The sequence below is a fragment of the Chamaea fasciata genome, unplaced genomic scaffold, assembly GCF_029207755.1.
Source record: "Chamaea fasciata isolate MVZ Bird 193981 ecotype frontalis unplaced genomic scaffold, bChaFas1.0.hap1 SCAF_23, whole genome shotgun sequence".
NCBI lineage: Eukaryota > Metazoa > Chordata > Aves > Passeriformes > Sylviidae > Chamaea > Chamaea fasciata.
Genome location: NW_027094108.1, coordinates 3,205,117 through 3,229,267, shown reverse-complemented (window position 1 = coordinate 3,229,267; position 24,151 = coordinate 3,205,117). Strand labels below are relative to the sequence as shown.

The 24,151-nt window shown below is 50.6% G+C and overlaps 1 protein-coding gene across 1 annotated transcript in view; it reads left to right on the top strand.

Moving 5' to 3' along the window:
* The first annotated feature begins 263 nt into the window (after positions 1 to 263).
* Positions 264 to 24,151, top strand: part of MEGF6 (multiple EGF like domains 6) — a 79,417-nt gene continuing 55,529 nt past the window's right edge. Inside the window, exons 1-3 of the mRNA XM_066202901.1 lie at positions 264 to 1,062; positions 2,350 to 2,484; positions 6,157 to 6,266. Of these exons, the coding sequence (XP_066058998.1) occupies positions 977 to 1,062; positions 2,350 to 2,484; positions 6,157 to 6,266 (331 nt within the window). The 5' untranslated portion in view covers positions 264 to 976. The remainder of the gene's footprint in view (positions 1,063 to 2,349; positions 2,485 to 6,156; positions 6,267 to 24,151) is intronic.

The following is a 24,151-nucleotide window of genomic DNA, read 5'->3' as shown; positions in this document are numbered from 1 at the left end:
CTTGGGGAAGATGGAATCTCTGTGGGATGTTTTTCCAGCTTCTGGAGAAGGGATTTGAGGTGGTGTGCCCGCAGCTGGCCTTGGGTAGTGCGGAAGAGCTGCCTGTGGAGAAACAGCCCCGAAGCACCGCTGCCTGATCCCTGCGAGCAGGGCCTCCCCCTCCTCTGCTCGGGGCTGGGCACAGCTCGTGGGAGGGATTTCTGACTGACAGCGAGCAAAGAGGCAAGAGAGCATGTGAGGGAAAGGAGCTGGACCAGGGAAAGGCAGGGGGAAGTGTCGTTACTCCCCTGAACTGCAGGGAAGTTGTTCTGGTGTGTGGGTGTGCAAGAGTTCCTGGCTCCTGACTCCGGAGGAAGGTGAGGAGCTGCAGCAGGAGGATGCCTGCACCTCTGTGGATGGAGTGAAAGATCACCCTGCCTGCTTCAGGAAAAGCCCCTGGGAGGTGAGATTCTCCTGCCAGAAGAGCACTCCTCCTTTTTCCTTCCCCTTGCCAAGGGCTGGATTTCAAAGTGCCTTGGGAAGGGGATTGCAGCTCAGGAGCAGCTCAGCCCTCATGGGCCTGTCCTGCTGGGCACAACACAGGTCTTGTGAGCCCCCAGGTCCTCCAGCTTTGTCAGGAAGCAAATCCCAGAAGGAAAAGTGACTTCAGTGCATTTCACTGTGAGCAAACGAGCATGAGAAGCCAGGTTTGGTTTGGGGGAAAAACTCAGCTGCAGCCTGCACTGTGATTTCCAATGGAGTGAAGAAACTCACTGAGCGGAACCCGAGAGGGAGGAAGCATCCAGGAATGATAAATCCGCTCTCCCCCTGCGAGGACTCCCCTGTGCTCCAATAACTTTTTCCTTTGCAAGGAGAGACACAGGCAGGCTGGGAGAAGGGGGCAGCAGGAGCCTGTGGGGAGCAGGAACCGGTGGAGGAGGCTGTGGGATTCCCGGGATAACCGCTGGAAGCACCTGGAGGGAGAGGAGCAGCTGCGATGGAGTTTCCTGCCATGGCACTGTCACTCATCGTGGCGCTGCGAATGTCTCCGCTGGCGGCTGGGAGCAAACTGCAGCCCCACATGTGAGTAGGAAGAAACGGTTCTGGAGGGGTTTGTCGGGCAGGGAATGGAAAAGCAGGAGCCAAATACAATGTTTTCAAATCAAGGGAGAAGCGAGGAGCAGAGCGTGAAGGGGTAGCGGGGAGGAAGCTGTTGTGGGTTTCTTTATTTCCTACTAGATATGCAGAAAGGGGAATAGAAAATTGAAAACCTGGATAGTCTTTTCTTGTAGGAGGGAACTCGTGGATTTAACTGTAACTGTTGTCTGAGTGCAGGGGAGGATTCCTGTGTGAATACTTTGCCCTTTCTTCCAAGACCTGCTGCTTTTATTTCACTTCACGAATCTTTCTTATTCCACGTTCCTCCCCGCCCGCTGCTGTTACTCCAGCAGCACGTAGGCTGCTCTTTTTAATTACATTTTACAGTTACAATTTGGTGTTAATCATTTGGCTGCTCTGGAAAACTTCCTTGCAAATTTGGCCTCCTGCCAGAAGATGGTCTCTCAGAGCCAGGGGATCACTGTAATTCCCTTTGTCCATGGAGCCGGTGTGGTGTGGGGTGCAGACTCCAAGCCGCCCTCCCTGGGGGGTTTAATTCTTCAGAAAAAAAGGGTGTCCTTTAGAAGATAAAGGTTTTGGAAGAAGCAGCTTTTTCTCTCCACATCAGGGTTTTGTGCTCCTGCCCTGACAGTTACTTTCAGGACTTCTTGGATGAGGCACTGGAGCAGAGCCCTGTGCCAGCACTCCGGGGTTGGAATTGAGTGGCCTGGAGCAGTCGGATGCCAGCTGTGACCTCTAAGCTTCACCACGTCCAAATTAGTTACTTTCACTTCTTTTATAGAAAGTATCTCTGGGAAAACTCTGGGTCCCCTTGGAAGCAGCAGAAGCAGCCCCAAATACCAAGTGGCTCATGGAGTCAGGGACAAACATCTCCCTCTCCATCCTTAATTAATCTCACTGACTTGTGCTTGGAGAAAGTTAGGATTAGAGAAGAAACAAAGTACATTTCTTTGATTTATTGGAATTAGCCTCACAGCCCTTAGCTCTGAATGAGCAAGAAACCACCCCTGTGGCTGCTCGGCCTCGCGCCGTTTTTTTCCCCTGCAGTGATTGAACTCATTGAGAGGAGGTGGATGCTGGGGGTTGCCCAAGCTTTTCCCTTTTTCCCTTCCTGTCAGCAGGAAACTCAGGCAGTGGGAGCTCTGCACCCCTCGCAGCTGCGACCCCCTTGATCCCCCTGGATCCCTCTGGGTCCCCTGCGTCCCTCTGGATCCCCTGCACCCCTGACACACCTGCATTTCTCTGTCCCAGGCCGAACGTGTGCGCGGAGCAGGAGCTGGGGGTCGTGGGGCTGCGGCAGCCGTGTGTGCAGGCGCTGACCCGCGCCGTCAAGGTGTGGAAGCAGGACTGCGGCGGCCGCCGCTGGTGCACGGGCTACGAGCGCAGGTAGGTGCTCTTCCCTCCACCTCGGGCTGCTCCTTGTAGGAGGAAAAGTGGCTCCCGCTCCTCAGCAGCAGCAGGGGAGTGAGTTTGGTGACCACCAGCAGCGGCTGCACAGCTGTGGAGGGGTGGGGACAGCTGTGTGCGCACCCATCCTGCTCCCCTGGCTGTGCTGCGGAACGGGAAACAGCCAGGGGAATGCCTTGGTGCCCTCCAAGGAGTCTCAGTGGTGAGACAGTGTGGATGGGGCTCACCTGGATGTCCCACAGCTCTCAAGGGAAAGAGGAGGAAACACCTTGGAGGAAACCCTTGGTGTCTGGCATTTACCTGGCTAGTGGGAGGGGTCCCTGCCCGTGGCAGGAGGTTAAAACTAGATGATCTTTATGGTCCCTTCCAACACAAACTGTTCTGTGATTCTGTGGCTCTATGATTCTATGATTCCATGATTTTATGATTAGGGGACAGAGCAGTTCTTTTACAGGTTGATATGAACAGTCCCCTGAGCAGAGATGTGGCCCTGACCCCACAAACTTCCAGTAAGGAGTAGAGCTACTTCACAGGATATTTTTGTTGGCTAAAAGCAGAAGATCACAAGAGCTTTGGGCATTTTGCTGGAGGGGCTTCTGATAAACCCTTTGGACACTTTGCTGGAGGAGCTTCTGGTTCTGTGATGCTCAGAGTTTTTAAGCTGGGAAGAAATCCCCAAAGAGAAGGTCTGCCCATTGTTTTCCTTGTGAAGAAGCTTTGTCCTCATGGTGGGCTGTTTCCCATCTTCAGACAATTCATTACATCTGTTTCCCATGATCCAGCCACATTAATGGAGTGACTTTTTCTCATCACGTGCACTATTCCTGTATCTTTAGGTGTCTCCTCCTCAAAGCCCCTCAGTGCCTCTTGTCTGACAGAGCTGATGGCAGGAGCTGGGGCCAGGTGAGGGTTATTGTCTAAAATAACAATAAATGTGGCCGTGGTGCAGGACCACCTGTGAGGGCAGGGGCTGCTGGGGTTTTGCTGCAGGGTCACCACCTTCCTTTCACTCCAAGAGCTGGACCATGCTCAGGCCCATGTCAGAACAGCTCGAGCTGGGCTTGCACAGGTGAGCATGGAGTTGGAACATACCCTGAGTGCTTGAACACCTAATCATAGCATCCCTTGAGTTCCCAGCTGGCCAGAGATGGGAGCCTGGGCAAAGGCCCTGAGGAAGGAGGGCTCTGAACATGTATTACAGCACAAAAAATGAACTTTCCTTACCTACCCAGCAGCCAAACTACAATGTGCCCAAGTTGTTTCCACCCTCCACCTGCTTTTCCGGCCTCATTAGGGAGTTACAAGCCTTTGCAGAATAAAAATGATAGTTGTCGTTTCAAAGAAACATCTTGGACTCAAGACAGCTTTAAAGTCCTGACTTTAGGAATTCCTCCTAACCTGTAATTGCTGGTAATTACCCTGGTGATGAGATCCGTGTCCTGGTAACAAAGGAGCAAACAGAGTCTGACTCTTGGCTGTGTTTCCAGGGAAGGCTTTGAAAGGATGGGTGCCCTGTCTGCTTCCACTTCAAAGGCTGGGAGCTCTTCAGCCCCAGCAGTCCCTTCAGCTCCTTAAAGGATGGATTTGACATCACAAATCAAGGGACTGATATGAAATAACTTTTTGTTCTGCTTCGTTACAAATATCAGCACAACCCAGTGCTAAAACTGTTCCTGATGGAAGCACGGAGAGGAAGCCACTGAGGGATTTCACCCCAGAAGCTGTGAAATCCAGACAGGGAGAGGACTATCAGCAGAACATTCCTTGGGCATGGTTTTGTCCCAGATCTCCTCTCTCTAAACTGCTGGGAGTTCCCATTGCAGCAGGCTTTTCCAGGAGCTGGGAGCGGTCCTGCCAAGTTCCCTTGTGCCGGGCAGCCGAGGCAGTGGAGCGCGCGGTGTCGGTGCTTGCAGGGACCTGGAGCTGCTCCAGTTGGACCCGGCTCTGGCAGTGTGAGGCTCAGGAAGTGTATTCACAGCTCCAGGATCTGGCCTGAGATTGGCCTTGGTGCCTCTGAGTTCCTGGAGGTGACTGGAAGAAGCAGCATCTGCTCAGCTGGAGCATCCTCGGGCTGTGCTGCTCCGTGTTCCTGGTGAAGGGATGGTTTGTGCAGCTTCCCAACCAGTAATGACAACAGGTAGCTTTGCTCAGCCCCCCAGGCTTGAAGGAATCACATCACTATCACAGAGGGGCTGGAAGGGGATTTTCCAGCAGTAGGATTCCCTGGGTTCCATTAGTTCTGGCTCATTCCCCATATTCTGTGCCAGGGACTCCTTAAAACACAAAAGAAAAGAGAAGCACTGAAGATGAAGTATCTCCTGTGCGGTTCTTTCTCATCTGCAGCACCCAGATACCCAGAGGCACTGAGGCTGTCACAATATTTGCCTATCCTTGAGAGCTTCCTGGAGCAGCTGAAGGGTCTGGAGTGTCCAACAGAGCTGCCCAGGAGGGTGAGACTGAGGCTGCTCAGGGCACTGCTGGGGCACAAGGAGCCCTGACCTGCCCTACATCACTATTTTGAGCTTTTCCTCCCCATCCCTGAGCCTCCTTGTCGTGTTCCCACCACCCTGCATCCACCATCTCCCCTTCTCCTTCCCGCTGGGCTGGGCTGGAGAGAGCTCCTGGTACCAAGAGGATCCCGGTGGGCTGGAGGCCTGTGAATTGCTTTCTCAGCTGCTTCTGGAACACAACAATTTCCTTCATAATTTGTTAACAGCTCATACAAAACCAAAAAAAAAAAAAAAAAAGTTATCTGCTTTTATTTCTCTCAGCTGTGCTTCCATGTGCTGGTTGGCACGCAGGAGTCGCTGAAGGTTTCCTTCCCAGGGATTAACGGTTCGCTGTTATTTGGGGTTTTTTTTGTAGGGACGTTCAGACAAAATCAAACAAGTCGACTGAGTTAGGATAAATATTTTCAGTGGACATGCACAACACATCTGCTGTGCCAAATATTTGTTGTTGTTTGCCTGATTTGCTTTGGTGGAGCAGTTTCATGTTCTGCCAACGGAGGCTTTTTAAAAATCGGCTTCAGAAGTATTATCTGTGTTTCAATTCTCACAAACACACAACACCAAATTTCCGGGGAAAAAAATGTGTCGCTTTTATTTATTTACGCTTCAGATCAGTCCCTGCTTTACTCCCCCAGCTCTCACCCTGGAGGGAACTACTGGGAGTGGTTAAAGGGACCCTCAGTGTTCCCTGCCAAGCTGTGGAGCCTTGCTGTGTCCAACACAACTCTTGGAGTAGTTTGGTGTTGCTATCAGGATTATGTCGATTTTTTAGCTCATCAGCCCCTTAGAGACACCTGCTCCTGCTCACTAAAGCAGAAATACCTGTTCTTAAAAGTTACGTTTCCTTTGTGATTAACTTGTGTAAGGGGGGAGCTCAGAGCTGTAAATAGTCTAGAAAAGGAGGAAAAAAAAAAATCTGGGGTGTTATGAAGACCTGGGCGTTGTCTCTAGTGTTCCTAATTAGAGTAAATTAGGAGTATTTTCTTAGCATCAGTGATCACTGCCAGGCCGTGTGGAAAACAATGGCAGCACGTTTGCAAAACCAATTCCTCATTTTATTTGCACCCACGGCTACAAATCCTGTCCTCCCCGGTTTCGCTGTCCTGCAGGAGCTGACTTTGGCTGGGTTTTTGTGTTTCAGGGTTGTGTATTACACAGGCTACAGGCAGGTGTACCAGCTGAGGTCCCAGACCACATACAGGTGCTGCCCAGGATGGTCCCAGCTCGCAGGGGATGCTGGCTGCCTGCACAGTAAGTGCTGCTCTGCTCACTTCAACTTCCTTGGTTTTGGTTCATTTCAAGTCCCGTGCCTGCAGAAAATGCTCTAAAAATGTCTTTAAATGTGCTTTAAAATGTGCTTAAAAAATAACTGTCTTTTTTTTTAGTTTGGCCTTTTTTTCCCCTGGTATTATTATTATTATTATTATTATTATTATTATTATTATTATTATTATTATTTCCTTGCATCAGAAGGATACTGCTATGGCTTCCTGGGAAGCACTGAGCGGTGCTTTTCATTTCTGGAGAATTTCTACATTCAGAGTCCCAGCCATTCATCCATTTGCCAAATGCTACTGAATGTTTAAAATCAAGGCCAAACTGATGTTTCCAGTGGCGCCACTGGCAGAAGCTCTGGAAGCTCCTTTGAGAAGGTTTGTCAGGGGCTGGGTTTGTTGTTTTAAGGCTGGCTGAATTTGAGCTGCCCCTGTGAGAGCTTTGGGATCTCTGCATCCACCCTTTGCCTGCTCCCTCCCGTATCCAGAGAGTGAGTTGGGCTCAGGGTGGTGATTCTGTCCCCTGGAGGAGGGGACACAGCCACAGGGGAAGCGGTGGCACTGCTCAGGTCTGGAGTGGAGACCCAGAACTTGAGGTTTTGGGATTCTGTGGCTGGATTCCTGCTCTCTTCCAGTGCAATTCCCTGCCAGACAGGCATGGAAGCGTGTCCTCCCCAGCTGTGGGGGAAGCTGCGAGATGTATTCAGGTTTGCACATGATGGGGATGTGCAAATATCAGCCTGTAAGATGATTTTATGCTGTTGTTGCAGAAGACAGAGGCAGCTTTATCCCTGTGGGCCCCACATTCCCTATTTCCCTTCAGATTCTCTGCCTGACACAGGAGGCAGCTGCTGTGTCACTCCTTCCCCTAAACCCTGCGGCTACCTTCAGCTGGGGAAACATTTAACTGGAAACTGCTTCTGAGGTGTTGAGAGCAAGGAAAAACCTCTTGAATGGAACCAAACTTATGCGTAGAACCAAATGTCACCTTGTGCGGGGCCCCACACGCTCCTTGTGCTGTGGGATCAATTCCCTGCCTCGGTGCCTGATTCTTTTCTGATTTAGACCTTGGAGGTGCTCTCCACCTTCCCCGCAGAAAAGCAGCTTTGGATTTAAGTGATAGGCAGGAGAACCAGCAGAGAATTTTGGGATCTGCCGTGCCCTGCCATCAGGGGAATCAGAGCCAGCTCTGTTGTGGAGGCAGTCAGGATTGGGATTGATCTCCAAGACAGGAAGATGTCTCCCACAGCTGCTTGCCTTTTGTTCTGTGAAGAGGCCGTCGGTGCCTTCCCTGGGCTTTGATGCTTGTAGCAAAGGGTTTTTTTTTAAAAAAAAAAAGGATTAAAAAGGTGTGTCAAACAACCAGTCTTTATACCTCCTATTCCAAGCTGTGGTACAGGAGAACAACCCACTGGGGGGAGGAAGCTCCATGGGTGCCTTGTAACCCCTGTCGATGAGCAGATAATAACCTCAGCTGAACTCAGAAAAGCACCTTCGGTAATGATTTTTCCTGCCAAGGAAATGAGTAATTCCATGCAGGAAGGAAGCAGAGAAAAGGAAATAGAGCTGCTCAGGACACGCTCTGAACTCATCCTTCTCATCACCGGGGCTGGGAATGGTCCTCAGGGGCTGCTCACTGCAGGGTTGGGCTGGAATGAAGAAGAGAGGGACAGCCAGTGCCAAAAGCAGAGTGACACCAGCCCAGAAACTCCTGCAGGAATTGCTGCTGAGCTGCTGGGGAGGTTGAAGTGGATCATGACCTGGAGATGGTGAGCTCTGTCCCCATTCAGCCCTTTAAGCCCAATTGGATGCCACTGGGTTCACACCCAGGACGTGCCGCAGCCTTGTTTTGGGGGCAGAAAAACAGGTATTTACTTACCTCAACTGCAACAGGCCCAACAGAGAGCTGATCTCTGCTGGCCCTCAGTACAGGCAGGGGCACTTCCAGGGGCAGAAGATAAAATAACATTGCTCTGTGAATCATCTTCTGAGCCCCTGAGAGGAGCAGGTGAACAGCCACCAGGTCAGGGCTGAGGTGGGCAGTGGGAGTTGTGCTCCCTGTTCGCAGACCCCCACGGGCAGCAGCTGGAGGAGCATCCCACGGGCAAATGGGACAGCTCTGCCTGGCCCCTGCAGCTGCCCCAAGCCAGGGTGTCTGTCCTGATCCCTGCCCTGTCCTGGGGAATGTGTCTGGGCTCTGTGTAACTAAACCCTCACCCCAGGAGCTGCTGGGTGTTGGTTTGTAGGGCTGTGATGGCTTTTCCTGCTGGTGGCTTTGCCCTCAGCACCAGTGTGTCCTTCTGGAGCAGGGGAGGCGTAGGAAGATCTGGTAGGGAATTGTCAGTGACCATCAGTGAGGTGCTGGGGCAGGGGCACCCAGCCAGGCCGGTATTTATGGACGTTGGAGGTTCCTCTGCTTGGTATGGAGCACTCTGGGGTCAGCCTGTGCTTGCTGCTGTGGCTCTGCTGAATGGCACAGAGCTGTGCCAGAACATGTCAGCGGGATCTGTGGCCCTTCCCATCTGCCTCCAGAGATCACTGATCGTGTTCCAGGAGGAAGGGCATCTCTGCTGACGGTTTAATTAGGGCTGTTGTGCAGTGGAATCTCTCCAGCGAGGATGTCTTGCTCTCCCTTGGGGACTGGCACCTCCTCACTGCAGAGTTCTGTTTGCTCTTTGCTGGTCATAATTTGTCCTTAAAAAATAAAAAAAACCCAGCCTGTGTGAGGGGAAATTTTCAGCACTGCAGGCTCGTGTGCAACCAGCCAAGGCCCTCTGCACCTTCTTGTCTGGACATGACGACACTGTCTGGCATTGATGGTGATCCTAAACACTGTTATGAGATGGGAGGTCCCAGCACCCTCTCCCAGGCCAGGGGAGTTGTTTGTGCTCTCAGAGCTGTCCTGGTGCCTGGAAGAGTAATTTGCCTTGTTGCAGCCACTGCACTGTGGGTGCTCACTGTTAGCATAGGTTGGAGGCTGTCTGCAGCAAAACTGGGATGTCCTCCCCTTCCTCACGTGCAGATTTGTGTCTCAGCTCTTACAGGGGAAGAAATGACCCCACTACAGAGCTGTGGGGACAGTACTGGGAGGGTTCTGCTGGGAGCAAATAGCTCAGAAAGAGATGGAAAATTTCATAGAAACACAGGTCTCACTGGTCCCACAGAATATTTGGATTTGTTCCTCTCCTTATGTGCCCTCTGAAATGGTGACCGCTGACCCTGCTCCTGCCACTCCCAGGGCTGTCAGAGGTGAAGGCAGGGAGCCCTGACCCTGGCAGGGTTCTGTCTTTTGCCCCTTCCCTTCTGGTGGTAGCAGGGGGTGAGGATTTGTTGCCTTCCATTGCCCTGGACCATTCATCTCTTTGGGAAGGAGAAAGGTCAGAAGTCAAGGCACCCTTTGCATTTTTAGGATGGCATCAGGTTCTTTCCCTGCCTGATCTCTGATAGTTTAACTCTCAGACTGAGCTGCCTGGATTCAAGTGGCCTCTGAGATGCTACTTAAATTCCACCCGGCTTCAATAACACAGGTAAAGCCCTCAGTGATGAGGTGAGGGGCCTGCATGTCTGGTAATCTCTGTGATCTCCACTTTCAGCTGGAGATGTTGAAAAGCTGAGTCCCTCTGAGTCTGTAACTCTTGATGTGCGTGGAGGAGCTGGAGCTCAGCCACCCACAGCCTGTCTGTGCTCTTAGACCAGCCCCTGCCGCCTTCAGAAGGGACTTGGTGGGGCAGAAAGGCACCAAGGAGAGCTGTAAAAAGGCTAAAGAGGAGACCATGACTAGATTTAGTGTGAGTGACACTGTCACTGTTGTGATGTGGCCTGGAGAAGCTCTGCCTGAGCTGCTGCTCTAAACCTGGTCAAAGTTGTCCTGAACTCAAGTTTTTATGCAGGTGAGGTCCTGCTATCTTCTGATTTTCAGCTCGGGTGGAGGTAAAGCCTGGCCCTAGGTAGGGAGGGTAATTAATGCTCATTTGAGGAAGCATCAGAGTCTGAGACATGATGAAAACCCATGGGATCATCCCTAGTGCTGAGCAGAAAGCAGCTGAATTGTAATTGGCCCATTAAAATAAAAAACTTAGTCACAAATGGCCTGTTAAAGGGCTCCAGAGTGAGTTACCCCACACTGAACTGGGTTTCTTTCTGCCAACTCCACTGAGTTTTCACCCATCACTCAGCGAGCAGGGAAGGACTTCACATGGGGACCTGCTGTCCTTGCTTCATTGGCACAACCTTGGAGCCTGCACGGCCCTGGAACCTGACATGGTCCTGGAGCCTGGCACAACCTGGCATGGCCCTGGAGCCCAGCACAATCCTAGAGTTCAGCACAGCCCCGGAGCCTGGCATGGCCATGGAGCCTGGCACAACTCTGGAGCCTGGCACAGCCCTGATGACTGGCACAATCCTGGAGCCCAACACAATCCTGGTGCCCAGCACAACCCGGGAGCCTGGCACAACCCTGGAGCCCAGCACAGCCCTAGATCCTGACCATGTGCACCATCACAGGGCAGGCAGCTCAGGCTTGTGATCCAGGTTGGAAGCCTCGGCAGGAAATGTGTCCGGCTGACAGTTTAATTTCCCTGAGAAGCAGCTTTGCTTTGTCCAGCACCTCCTGGCTGCTGCGGGCTCGTTGTTTAGTCAGCTGAAAGGCTGTGACTGAACTCCTGAACCTCTTGCCTGCTGTGGAGCTCAGTGCTGGTTAAAGGTCCATCCTCGGCTCCCCTGGGAGCACATCTCTGCCCAGGCAGGGGGCGGCTGGGCTGTACCTCGGGGAGCCCAAACGTTGCTTTTCTTCGTGGCTCTTCCTCCTAAATCAGTCTCATGTCCCCGACTTCCCGAGGATCCCGCCTCGCTGAACCCTCACAAAGGACACTGCCTGGCCTCTGAGCAGAAGGCGGTGATGCTTCCCATAATTTATTCATTCTCTCCCCGTTTGCCTGAACAGTGTCATTACCCTTTTCCCAAATTTCATCGCATTAAACTCTGTCGCTCTGAATTAGGAGCTCGTTTGCAGGAGGCCTGGAGGGCACAGAGGGGGAGACCCGCAGCCCCCACCCGCCCCCGGGCTGGGAAGTAGGTTATTATGATTTCCACTCGGTATGTGCCAGCCTGCAGCACAGAGCAGGGAATTGTCCGGCTCATTCAGGAAATCTGGGGCACTGCCAAGAATAACACCCCTGTCTTCTAACCCCTGATTTGTGTCGCTGAAATTGCTTCTAATATTTTCCATTGTTGTGCTTTGGGTCTCGCTGAGCTGCTCTGAGAGCCGAGTGCTGCTGGTGAGCTGGGCTCCCTGGAGCCAGGCTTGGCTCTGCTGGGACCCTCATGAAAATGTGGTTTTTAGGTGTTTAAGGTGAAAGATTCCGGAAAAACCGAACCACTGTGTAATTTGGCCAGGCAACCCATTCTCTCCTATGGTGCTGAGGCCTGAAGGAAAGGACTAAAAGAAAAGACAGCCCCTCTTGCATGATCAGAGCTGGGAAAACCTGGAGGCTGCAGCCCTGGAGCACCTTGGCACACACCTGGGGATGGGAAGTTGTTCCTGCCTCACCGTGCAGGGAAGTGTTTGCAATCCACAGGCGTCAGGCCTGTGCTGAGCAGGATGCTTGGCAAAGAGCTTCCCAAGTTCCAGTGCCCTGCCAGCACGGGATTGATAATACGGGATCACTGCAGTCCCCAGGGATTCGTGGCCAAGGAAAGCGACTAAAGCGTTAGATGAGAAGATAACTGGCTTTGTGAAGCAGCATTTCATCACGGGTTCATTAGTTCGAGGAGACGAGTGTTTGGGCTTCAATGCTACCTTTGTGTTATAAATAATCTTCTCTCCTTGGGGGGGAGGGGGTTTGAAAAATCATCAGGTCCTTAAAAGAGCCAGTGCTGAGGCTCGAGGATTTCGGCTCTAGTGCATTGAAGGTGCAAAGTTTGTGGAGTTTGGCCTAACCCAGCGTGGTAAAAGAATTGATAGAAGAAAGGCCCTTTAGGCAGGTACATAGCTCTGTCTGGCAAGAGGGTGTATTTTGATGGCAAATGTGAATATTTGGAGAATGTCACATTCACCCAAACCTCCCTAATCACAAAACCTCCTGAATCACAAAACTTCCCCGGTCAGCGCAGCCTTGGCAGAAGGTGTTGTGTGAGCCAGGAGCAGGATTTAGCACAGAGGAAAAATCAGGAAGTCAATTGTGTTCCTGTAGGAAAAAACAGAGCCAATATTTGATATATGGGAGATTGAATAGTGGGAATGCAGTAAGGTGGTTATTAGATTTCCATGTACAATGGGTTAGAACTGATTTTTCAGGCGTGACAATTTGACACCCACCAGCTTTGGGTTCCTTTTTGGGAAGGTAATCCCTGCCCTTTCCCAGCCTGGATTTCATGTGGCTGCCTCAGACTTTTGAGTTGTCTTTGACAACTGAGAACTTTGCAGATTTATCTCCTGGTGTGCACAAGCTGTCCTGCCCCAAACCTGCAACCCCTGCCTTGCACTGTTTCCATCTGTGATCCCTTTTGCTCTGAGAGCACAGTTTGTGTTTTGGAGCCGGCGCGTGGGGTTTTGTGCCAAGAATTCTGGAGCCATTTTGGAAGCCTGCGCGGGGTGCCAGTTATAATGACACAAAATGAAATGTGTAATCACAGACCTGCTTTTTCTGTCACTAATTAGTTACAGCTTTGGCTGGAATGGGAAGAGAAGCCAGGGGTGCTCCCAACTTGCAAATAGGAGGGAGAAGCTGCAGCTAGCACAGCCCGCGTGCGTGGGGGACCCTCTGTTCAGCCAGTGCTGCTGTAATTGTTACCAGGTGGTCCCAGATTGTACGAGGGGCTGTAATTTAATCACAGCTTTGGATGTTTAGTTGGTAACTGACCTGAAGGCCCTGTGACACCATTGGTGGCTGCAGCGTGTTCCTTCCTGGGATGCATCAGCTGGAATAGATTGGTCCCCGTGGCTTCTCTTAGCCCAGGGCTCTCCACAGTCCAGCCTGGGCTCAGCAAAGGGTTGGGGTGGGTGAGTGGGTGGACCAGGAGCCACCACTGTGTATTTTGCTCTGTGTCACCAGCTGATGCTCTTTGCTCCAGGTCTGCCAGGTTTTTGTGAGATATATTCCTACCAGTCCCATTGCTCTTGGAGTTTTCAGCAGTTTGCTCAATGACAAGTGGGAGGAAAAGAGGAGGTGAGGGAAAAAGAATGAAGAGAGGAGCTGGCCGTCACCACAGCTCTGTCCAGATCAGTGAACAGAGAGAAAATTTCATTGTGCAAATCTTTAAACAGATTTAAAAAGGAAGATGGATGCTTGTTCTGCGTCCTTACCCCCCGACAAAGCACCGCACACATGACAGTGCCCCTGCTCACAACGTTTCTGCTTTTGAGATCAGCATTTCCCAGTGGGAAATATAAACCATGAGCTGCATTTCATGGGTTATGAGAAGTACACACTCCTCTGGAAAAACCATAACCTTGTTAGTGGGTTTATGGGGACGATTTGGAAAGGTGGATTTCAGAAGCCTAATTGAGCATTCTGTGTCTCCGTGTCCATTTTACACTCCGCTGGGTGAGAACAGAGAAACGTGGCTGCTCAGGCTTACTTACAGTTTAGCTCCATTTCATCCTCTGGGCAGCCCGAAGGTGACGCCGCGATGGGGCAGCAGCTCCCGGGGAAGCTCGGTGCAGAGGTGGGAGCAGCTCCCAGTGGACTCTTCTAGAAAGATCCCTCCAATTTCAACACGAGTAGCTTGTATTTGTTGCCTTGAGCTCGTGCATGAGTCATTTTCTGACTGTTTTTACCCACTTGTTGGCTGGAAAAGCATCATTTCACCACAGCCCTGATGTCTTCCTGTGATTCTCAAGGAAAGCCCTTAGACATTCCCTGAGGTAATTTCCTTCCTACCCTAAATTTTGAGGCTTTGTGCATTGAGCACCGCGCTGTCAAGCGAAAGAAAAAACCCCAGCTTGCCAAAATGGTTCAACAGTGGTTTTTTGTGACTATTCAAGTGTTTTCTGGGGCTCTGGGCATGTCACCAGGGATGGGGTGTTTGCCCTTCTGATGGTGAGTGTGGGAATCCTCCTCCTTGCAGCTGCCTGTGGTTATGGGGTTTGTCTCAATGGTGGGAGTTGCTGAGAGGGATCCTCACAGCTCTGTCACTGCTCCTCTGGCTTCCAGGGCCCTCACTGCCAGCACAGTAGGCAGCCCTGCCAAATTCCTCCTTTAATTCCGAGCTGGAAGAGGAGAGGCTTTGGAGCGAGGGATGCCCCGATTTTATTTACGTTTTAGTGTCACCATTGTTTTATCTGCAAAACTCCAACAATCTCCTCTTGGCTTTCGTGGTGCTTGGGGAACTTGGATGTTTGGAGAGGAAATACTTATCATGACTTGCTGTGAAACACAGCCCCGTGCTGTACAATAGCCTTTATTCCTGGCTGCCATCCGCGGCGGGATTTGCTGGAATCGGAGAAGGAAGCTGATTAAAGTTGGGTCAAACAAAGGAACCCTGGGGTCACAGCCTGTGGGGAGAGCTGGGCCCGAGGCACTGAGTGCCACCTCGGAAAGGAATGTCCTCATGTCTTTGGCCAGGCTGCATTTTGGGGCTGCTAAGCTTTATTTAATTAACCTTTGTGAGATGCACAAGCTCCCTCTGGAAGGTTATTGAGTTTCCTGTATTTGGTGGCTCACAGATGTTCTGGTTTGGGAACCCGATAGTCCACAGCAAACAGCCCCTAAGAGCTGGGATGTTCCTTGGGCTGCAGGGACACACGGTTGTCTCTCTCCTCCCTCTCACTGCTGAGTCTTCAGGGTCCAGGGTAGTAGTGATTCCTCACATCATCTTCAGACGATGCTGATTTATAGCACCAAAATAAATAATGAGGCTTTTTTCTTTACCATCCATGATTGTGTCTGTTCCCTCTGAGACCCTCAGTTCTGTCCTCTTTTGGAACCAGAGATGGGTGGAGGTAAGGGAGCTGACCTGCAAGGGCTGGAGAGGAGCATTTTATCAAAACCTTGGACCCTCCCTAACCCTGAGTAATCAGAACCAAGGGCAAAAAGGTGAAGCGTGAATCAATCAGTGCAGGGAACATGCACATCCTCTCTCATCCCAGCTGATGGAATAAATGTTGGGTGTTTTCCTGCAGAACCTGAGAGGTAAAAAGCATTTTCACATTTGGAAATGTTATCAATTCACAGTTGATAATTGATTGCAGCTTTGAAAACCAAACACACATTTTGGAGACCCCCAATATTTTATTAAAAGGGAAATGGTTGGCTTGATTTGGAGGAGAGGAAAATACTGGAGTGGTGCTGATGTTACTTGCCTTGCATGAGGGACCTGAAGTTGGGGCTTTGGGTCTAACACACCTGTCGTATTTTAAATAAATATCTGAGATCCTGAATATCTGTTGTCAGATCCCACTGTCACCATTTTGGCAGAGTGGACTGTGAAAAAGGGATGGCCAAGGATACACGAGGACACAAATTATGGCTCTGCTACCTGAAGTTAAAGGAAGAAACCAGTCCAAACTCTGGTATTTTGGAGTAAACTAATTACAAGGAACAGGGAAGAATGTGAAGTGGAGGGGATAAATCACTCTTTGTGCTGCTTGTCCTGAGTTTGTAAAGCATTAATTGCTCTATTGCCTCCTGGCAGAGGAAAGCTCAGCTGAACCAGGAGCATTCCTCTGCATTTGCAGCCTCAAATTATTTTCATTCCTGGGTGATTTATATTTCACACCCAGGGCAGAGATAACCCCCTGCCATTCTCTCCTGCCAGACAACACTTTGCTCTTTCCCAGGCCCATCATTTGTAAAAGTTCGAGCATTTTCATTACCTGCAGGTGAAGGACAGGTACAGGCACAGGGGACCGGGGGCAGTGGTCATTTTGCACCTTCAGAAAGCTTTCCTGACATTACAGTTTCATTTTAACTTTGGTTGCCATCCTGCTTTTAAAGAGATGTTGCCCCTGCAAAATTCCAAAAGAGAGTGAAACAGCTGTATTAGCCTTAGATTGCAGATTTTTTTTTTTGTCCGTTTCTTGATGCCTTTTGTTATTTGTAGCATTTTTCAAAACTCACAGTCCTTGCCACAGAGAATGTGCTGATTGAGGATACAGGAAGATCCCAGTCACAAGGGAAGGCCCTTCATCTTCATTTCTTACTGACTCCTGTCAATGGTTCTCTTTGGTAAATACCTGTTTTGGACACATTTCTGGTGAAAAACCTAATTGTCTGGATATTCCCCTTCACTTTCACTGTTAAAAGTACTCTGGGTGGTTTGCTTTGCTCATCAGTCAACATTTGTGCTGGATTTTCCTAATAGGATGGAGAGGCTGCTTTGGGAAGGGACACCTCACCAGGGACTCATTCTTTCCTTATCTGTCACCTGTCAGAGGAGCTATCCTGGTGTTTGAGATGATGGTTCTTCCTTGAGAAAGGATGGAGCTGTGGAGTACTGGGCTGGAGTGGCTCTGGATGTGGGCAGGACGAGGCTGTTTGGTGAAAAGGACATGAAAACAGCCCCTGTGAGCGAAGCTGTGATATTCCATATGTGTCACTCGTCTTCAAGAAATCTGGGTCTGACCTGAGTGGAACTGTTTTTTTCTTGCCTGGAAAGAAACACAGACGTGTTTGCTTTAGAGGCAGGACTCTCCCTGTGCTGGCCAGACTCCTATCAGAGCTTTCAGCACGGGATATTTTTGCTGGCCAGCCCCGAGCAGCGGCAGCCGGGTGTTTACCCTGGCTGGGCCGGCGGCGGCCCCGCAGTGCTCGCCTTCCAGGGTGAGGTGCTGTCCTTCCTGCTCTCCTGAGCTGCTGACAGGGACAACATTCGCTCACCCTCTGGGTTAAATCACCTCATGGTGAAGGCACAGCCCTCGGTGGGGCTGTGTGAGCTCTTGCAGGAAGCTCTGCAGAGCATCTGGTGTGCCCATCCAGGTTTCAACACCTTTTCTGTTGCCTCTTAGTGGCTTTTTGATCCTGTCAGATGCTGTCAGTGTGGAAATTGATATTTTTTTCCCCCTGCTCTTCTTGTCCACCTGCCATCAGGCGAGCTTTGCTTTGCAGCAAACTGCAGCAGAGGTTGTGCTGGTCAGTATTACAGTGACCACAGGCTGGTTTGGGGCTGAGGAAGCAGCCGGCTTGTCCTGAACTCCTGTGGTATCTTCCATCCTTGGTAGATGAAAGGGTTGTAAGTGGAATATTCAAAGTTTGGGGTGAGGCTCCCTTTAGGGCTCCTTTTGGGGAGCTTGGATGTAAATGACCTTTTAGTGCAGGCTCGTTTCTGGAGGGAGGGGGTGTCAGGGAGCCTGGGCTCTGCTCCAAGCCTGCCCAGCCTTCTTGGGAATCCTTGGACCACCCAGCGCTCTGGGGTCCAGTGCTGGTGAACCCATCAGACCCCAGTGAGTGCAGCAGAACAGGACCTGTGTGTGTGGGAGGTGGCTGTGACCGGGCTGTGAAGGTGGCTGTTATTTGCGTGTCCTGCTGTAAATCAGCTGCTCGGCTTCACCCTTCGCTCACTGGAACCTCCCGGCAGAGTGGATCGTTTCAGCAACACTCAGGCTCCCGGGGCTCTGATGTGGGGACTGCCGGGGGCCAGGACCATTCCTAATTAGCCCGGCTTCGTGTTTGAAGCATGGGCCAGCCCAAACCTCCTTTGGCTCGGCACAAAGGAGAGGTCAGATGTGGCGTGATTAGTGTCTGTGCCTGGAGGCCAGCTCGGGTGGCTTTGTCACCCGCCGCTTCAGGAGACCATTATTGTCTCTTTCTTTTATAGCGCTGCCCTCATTTACCCAGCCTTTGACGTGGCCTCGGTGTTGTTTGATTGACTAAGGACCTGATTTCTCCTGCTAATCTCTCCCGAGCTGTTCAGCTGGAAGCCTTTGGATGTGTTAGGGCTGGGAGACAGGGGTTTGCTGGAGGCCAGAGAAACATGGGACTGCAAAACACCCAGAGGTGTTGGAAGTCAAAACGGGAAGGGTTTAGTCCTTGGAAGCAAAGGAAAGCACAGGCAGTATTTTCTTGGATCCAGGAGCCAGATGCTCTTTCCAAGACGGAGAGACTCGCGTGACAGCGCCGGTTCAGGCTCAGGTGACTTCCCCAGTCCAAGGAGAGCCCGGTGCAGACTTCAGAATGACGGTAGCAAGATACTGTGATGGATGCTTCCAGTTCATGAGGCCAATTTAAAATCCGTTTTGTGGAATTAAATGGCTGCAATTGTTCTTCGGCTGTCAGTTCATTGGAGAGAATCCATGGTTAATAATACCAGGGCTAAATTAAGCAGAGCACTTCTCCAAGCAGCCAAGAAGTCCAGATACTTTTATTTATAAGCAGCCTCCTGATTCACAAGGCTAGCCTTCTGCTGGGAGGGGAGAGGAGCCTGAGGCCAGAGGAGATTCCTGCTGGGATTTTCTTGTATTTTGGCTCAGGAAGGCAGTGGAACAAGGGCGGCTTGTGCAGAGCTCGGCCGCGTCCTGTGCTATCGGCTTGTCCATCAGCCAAGCGTGGTATTTAAGAGCTGGCAAACAGGTAGGGCTGAGCTCTTTGAAGAAATCCGTGAGAGGAAACAAGCCAAGGCGATGCAGGGGCTTATTCAGCTGAAAAACATCTTTAGCAGAGGGAGTTTGGAAGAAAAGAGAGAATGTGCTGGAGCTGGGGGAACGTCTGTTGTTGTACCTGCACAAGAAGTATCCTGGGACTTGTACCTGTGGGGTGACCCCAGGCCCAGAGTCCCTCACTGGGATGTGTTGGTCAAACACGGCGCCGTTCATCGCACCCGGCACCACCTCTGGCCTCTGCGTAACTGCAGGGCAATAACTCTGTGAATAACTGAGTGGTTCGTGTGATTTGAGTTTCTAAAGGTGAACTGGAGTACAGCAAACAGCCTTTTGGATGTGTGTGACATTGTCCAGCTCTGTCCAGCTCCATCAGGGAGTGATGGAGCACGTGCAAAGGCAAAAGCATTGCCGGCCATTTGTTTAAAGGAACACGATAGTGGGTGAAGCAGAGCTAAAATCTGATGGGCTTTGGTGGATTTGAAATATGGCTGGCTTTGTTCTTTTCTGGCTTTCCTTGGGCTGAGCTCAAGAATTAAGGATTTCATGATCGTTTAAAAGAGATTATCGTATTGGGTGGAAGAAAATATACGGCTCAAGTCCTTTGGATGAGTTGTAGCCCTCTGCTCAGGTTTTGGCAAATAAATCAGAGTGGAATCTTTTCACTGATTTGAAACGTTCACACAGATCTTTACTGCTCCTCACGCTAAGATCTGCCAAGGGTAAGAAAACTTGGAAGGAAATGACTCATTGAGCCACCTGAAGAAGACAAAACCCCTGCTTTGCTGTGAGTGGTGGGTACCTTGAGCCAAGTCATGTGAAGCGCTGGATGGCATCTTCAAAGTGCTGCGTCCCCTTCCATGAGGGCTGAAGCCCCCCAGCACCTCCCGTGATCCCTCCTCTGCCGCGGCAGTGCCGGTCCCGTGGCGGAGCGGCAGCCCCCGCTCTAATCTCCCTGCAAAGGATTTCCTTGGAGCTTCCCAGCCAGCTGTGACCAATTAAACAGGGGCTGTGGCTGCAAAACCGCAGCCACTCGCAGAGCTGGGTGAGGGCTGCGCAGGGTTTATGGCTCTGAGAGCAGAGAACTCTGCCCGAGGTGTTTTCTTCCCGTAAACCACCCGGGGAAAGCCAGGCCTGCGAGCTCGGAGGTGAGTCAAGGGACATTTATGGAGGTGAATGGATTATTTTCCAGGCAATGTGAAATGCTCCAGTGTAACTGGACCACTGGGATCCCATCGCGTAATTGGTAATAAGAAGGATTTGTTACACAAAGGCAAAGGAGACTGAATTAAAGCTGAATTCTTGGATCTTTTCTGGAGAGGATTGAGCCCATCCCCTGGTCAGGTAGCCAAGGACCTTTCCAAGCTCGCAGTTCCTTGCCAATTACTGTTTTTTTGCAATGAGAGAGAACATGATTGTGAGTGAGAGATTAAAATCTTCAGGTCTTCAGTGGATTCACAAAAGAGAAATGACAGGGGACAGCTTGGCTCCCTGACTGTGACAGAATCATCGAATCCTTTAGGCTGGAAAATACCTTTAAGACCATCAAGTCAAATCATTCACCGGATCTTCCCTTGTTTTCAAAGTATCTGCTGAAAATCAGTGGTGTGGAAGCCACACTAGCTATGGGCACAAGGGCCAGGTTCCAAGCAAAATAGGAGGATTGGTGAGTGAGATGAGGAGTGAGGGCCACAGCAGGAACGAGCAGCATTGCTGCAAAGCTGCCTGGAATTTGTAGAATTAATTTATGCTTAAACACACAGCCCACTCTGCAATAAATCATTGGTATGTTATGCTTTCCGTTTCTGGGTTTGGAAAGGTTGGAGAAAACATTTTTTTAAATTCATTAAGTGCTGCCTTCTCTGAGGCATCATTTTAAAACCGTATTCTCTGGCAGGTGATAACATCTTTCAAGCAGCCTCTGGAATGCCTTATCCCCACCTCAGCAACAGGTTTGCCTTTCATGTTTTCCTTGTTTGTTGCGTTTCTGCTTTGTTTCCCGTGCTGCACGGGCTCAGCACAACAGTATAATTGGTTTAATAAATCAGAAACAAACCCCTATTGAGATTCCAGTCATTACAAATACCCTTTTTTTTCTGGGAAGATGCTCAGAGGGTTCCCTCCCCAGAGGTCTAATCCATGTGAGTTATGTGAGGAAAGGAGAGCACTTTCCACACATTCTTGATCCAAGTTTCAGTGTGTGCGAGTTCCTATTGTGTTTTTCCCTTGGACTGGAGCTTCATATTCTGGGCAGCCTGGATCCAAACTGAGTTGTTTGATAGTGGAGAAGGAATAAAATCTCCCACTAACAACCCCCACAGAGAAATCCAGGTGGCACCAGCCAGTGAAGGAGTTTTTTATGGTCACTTTTTACTGTTTTACAAAGTTCAAATGGAAAATGTTACCTTGGAAAATGGGACTCCTCTTGCATCAGTGGCACCAGGATCAAAGCACCAGCTCAGGGAATTTGTTCTTCTGCAGCTTCTTTATCACGGAATTATGGAATTATAGAGTGTACTGGGTTGGAAGGGACCCACAAGAATCATCAATGCCGTGCCGGGGCTGGAGCTGTGGCCCTGTGACTGGTTCTCCCTGCACATTCCTCAGCAGAGGGATCTCTAGACTGACAGGAGAGTCCAGGGGACCCTCACCATTCTGGGCTGAGATTCCCCAGTCCCAGCATGGCTGGTTTCCTCCCAGACACGCTTAATTTTATGGGGCTGCAGTTTCCCGTGGCTGAGCTTGCAGACAGTGACACGTGCTGTGTGTAACGTTGTGGCCCCTTTCCCCCTGCATGATTCAATGTTTGTGGGGCCTCTGCAACCCCTCCACGTTCCCCCTGGCCACAGGGGCACCTGCTCGACCCTCGCTCTCTGTGAACCAGCCAAAACCCAATTTTGGAGGCCAACAGGTGTTTCTAGTTTGCGGCACGTTAACGGATATTGACTGCCTGTCTTCCCGCCCCTCCAAGCCCATAAACCCATGGATCTGGAAAGGCTCCACTCCAGGCTGGAGCAGCAGGCCCAGCACAGGATGCCAAGAGGCCAAGCGAGCTCCTTCTCCACGGCAGGCGTCGCTCAGGCTCACGGGCTGGGGCTGCTGGCCCCCAGCTGCTCTCTGAAGTCATTCCTTTGTGTTTGACTTTCCGTTCATCCCGGAATGCTGGCTGGAAAGCCTGGCACGCTGCAGCTTTCTGGGCACTGCCATGGCTGTGGGGTTTTGTGTTGCACGGGGCCATCGGCTGGTGCAGCCCCGTGAGTATCGTTACAGAATCACAGAATGTGTAGGTTGGAAGAGACCCTCAAGATCGAGTCCAACCCAGCCCTAACACCTCAACTAGATCATGGCATCGAGTGCCACATCCAGGCTTTTTATAAACACATCCAGGGATGGTGACTCCACCACCTCTGCGAGCAGATTATTCCAGTACTTAATTACTCTTTCCGTGAAAAACTTCTTCTGAATATCAAACCTGTATTTCCCTTGGTGCAGCCTGAGACTGTGTCCCTCCCATTCTCTCTGTTGCTGCCTGGAGAAAGAGACCAACCCCCAGCTGTCTACAGCCACCCTTCAGGAAGTTATAGAGAGTGATAAGGTCACTTCTGAGTCTCCATTTCTCCAGGCTAAACAATCCCAGCTCCCTCAGTCGTTCTTCATATGGCTTGTTTTCCAAGTCCTTCACCAGCCTTGTTGCCCTCCTCTGTCAGGATTCAGGATGCCTCATGTAACGACACGTAGAACTCCGATTTCTTCAGAGGGCATTATAGCAAAGTTTACTGAAAGACAGATTCTTTTTAAACAGTGTTTCGGTGCAATGAACAGGATTGGTCATTTAGGGCACCACCTTTTTGTAGACATCTCCACCAGTAAACAAGTTGGAAAAACAGCAGGTGTCAGGAAGAGGATATCTACAAGGATTGTTTTGGGGTCCTCCTTATGACTTCCCAGGCCAGACTGAGTGAGTTCTGTGCTTGGTTTTCCCACAGGCTTCAAGATTCTGCCTGGAGTCTAAGAACCCATGTTCTGACCACTGTCGGTTCCCACACGTGAGTGGCCACCAGGCACTGGGCTGGTGCTGGAAGCAGCTGGAAGTTTTTTGGTGGTGTTCACCCCACTAAGGGAATCTGCCTTTCCCAGGTGCCTTCAATCATGCCATATCCACGAGGTCTTGTAGGTGACAGAGCCTTGGTTTGAGGTGGGACCCCGCTGCAGATGCGCAAAAAGAAGTAGAATAACCAGTGTTTGCTGCTTAAAATAGGGATTCTTTTCCTTTAGAGATTTATGTGGCTTGCTTAAAGACTGGCTAGACCATTCCCAGAGGTCCAACGCAGCTCTCCTTGCCAGGAGCTGTTTCGAATCACGGATAATGGGAGTCAGTTCTGTGATTCATGGTCCTGAAATGACTGTCAGAGATCAAAGGGCCAAAACAACCGAGCCCGGTGTAAGAAAGGCAGCGGCCGGCGGGGGCTGGGCTCCCCTCGCTGGGTTAAGTGGAGGAAGGGGCAGGAGGGCTCTCAGCAGTTAAAGAGGACCCGGGGACATTGTGCCTTTCCTTGGCATGCCATTGTGTTGTGTGAGGCGTGTTGGGTTTCAGCCCCGCAGATGCCGAGGCGATGGATGCCAGATGTGTGTCATTAGGGGATACCTCTCCTTACCAGCTGCAAATTGTCCGTCGCTTCCTCCGCTGTTTTCATCGGGAGAAGCTTGAATTCCCACCATTTCCTGCCAACTCAGATGTTGTCAGGCTGCTCTTTAGCTGGCAAGTCATGGAATTGTGCAGCCCAAACCAGTCACGTGTGGCAAAATGAGGCATTGTGTCTTGATTTGTATTTTCCTCAGGAGCTCGGTTAGGATTTGCCCTGATAAACTTGCCCACAAAATTACCTTTTACAATTAACTTGCGGAATGAATCCCCAGAAAACTCCAAGGATTTTACTGGAAGAATGCTGGAGATGGTTTTGTACTTATGGGAGAAGAAGACATGGCTTTTCACTTTGTGGTCTCTGGTGCAACAGGATATGCTCCTAAAAAAATGTGTGTTTTTTTAAACTGAAGAAATGATTAAAAAATAGGACTACAGAATGCTCATGGCTAGCGATAAATTCATGAGGAAAATGTTCACACTTTACCCAGGCTTTTCTTCAGCAGGAACCTGAGGTTTCTGTGTTTGATACCTCGCTGTAGGGCATTTGTTGAGTCCTGTGAAAACAGCATTTTCCAGCCCTTGGAAGCTCACTCCTTCCTGCCTGCCTCTCCCAGACCAGAACACTTTAGCAAGCTCCCTTCTAGAAATGGCCTGAAAGACCTTTTTTATTTATTCAAACCTTAAA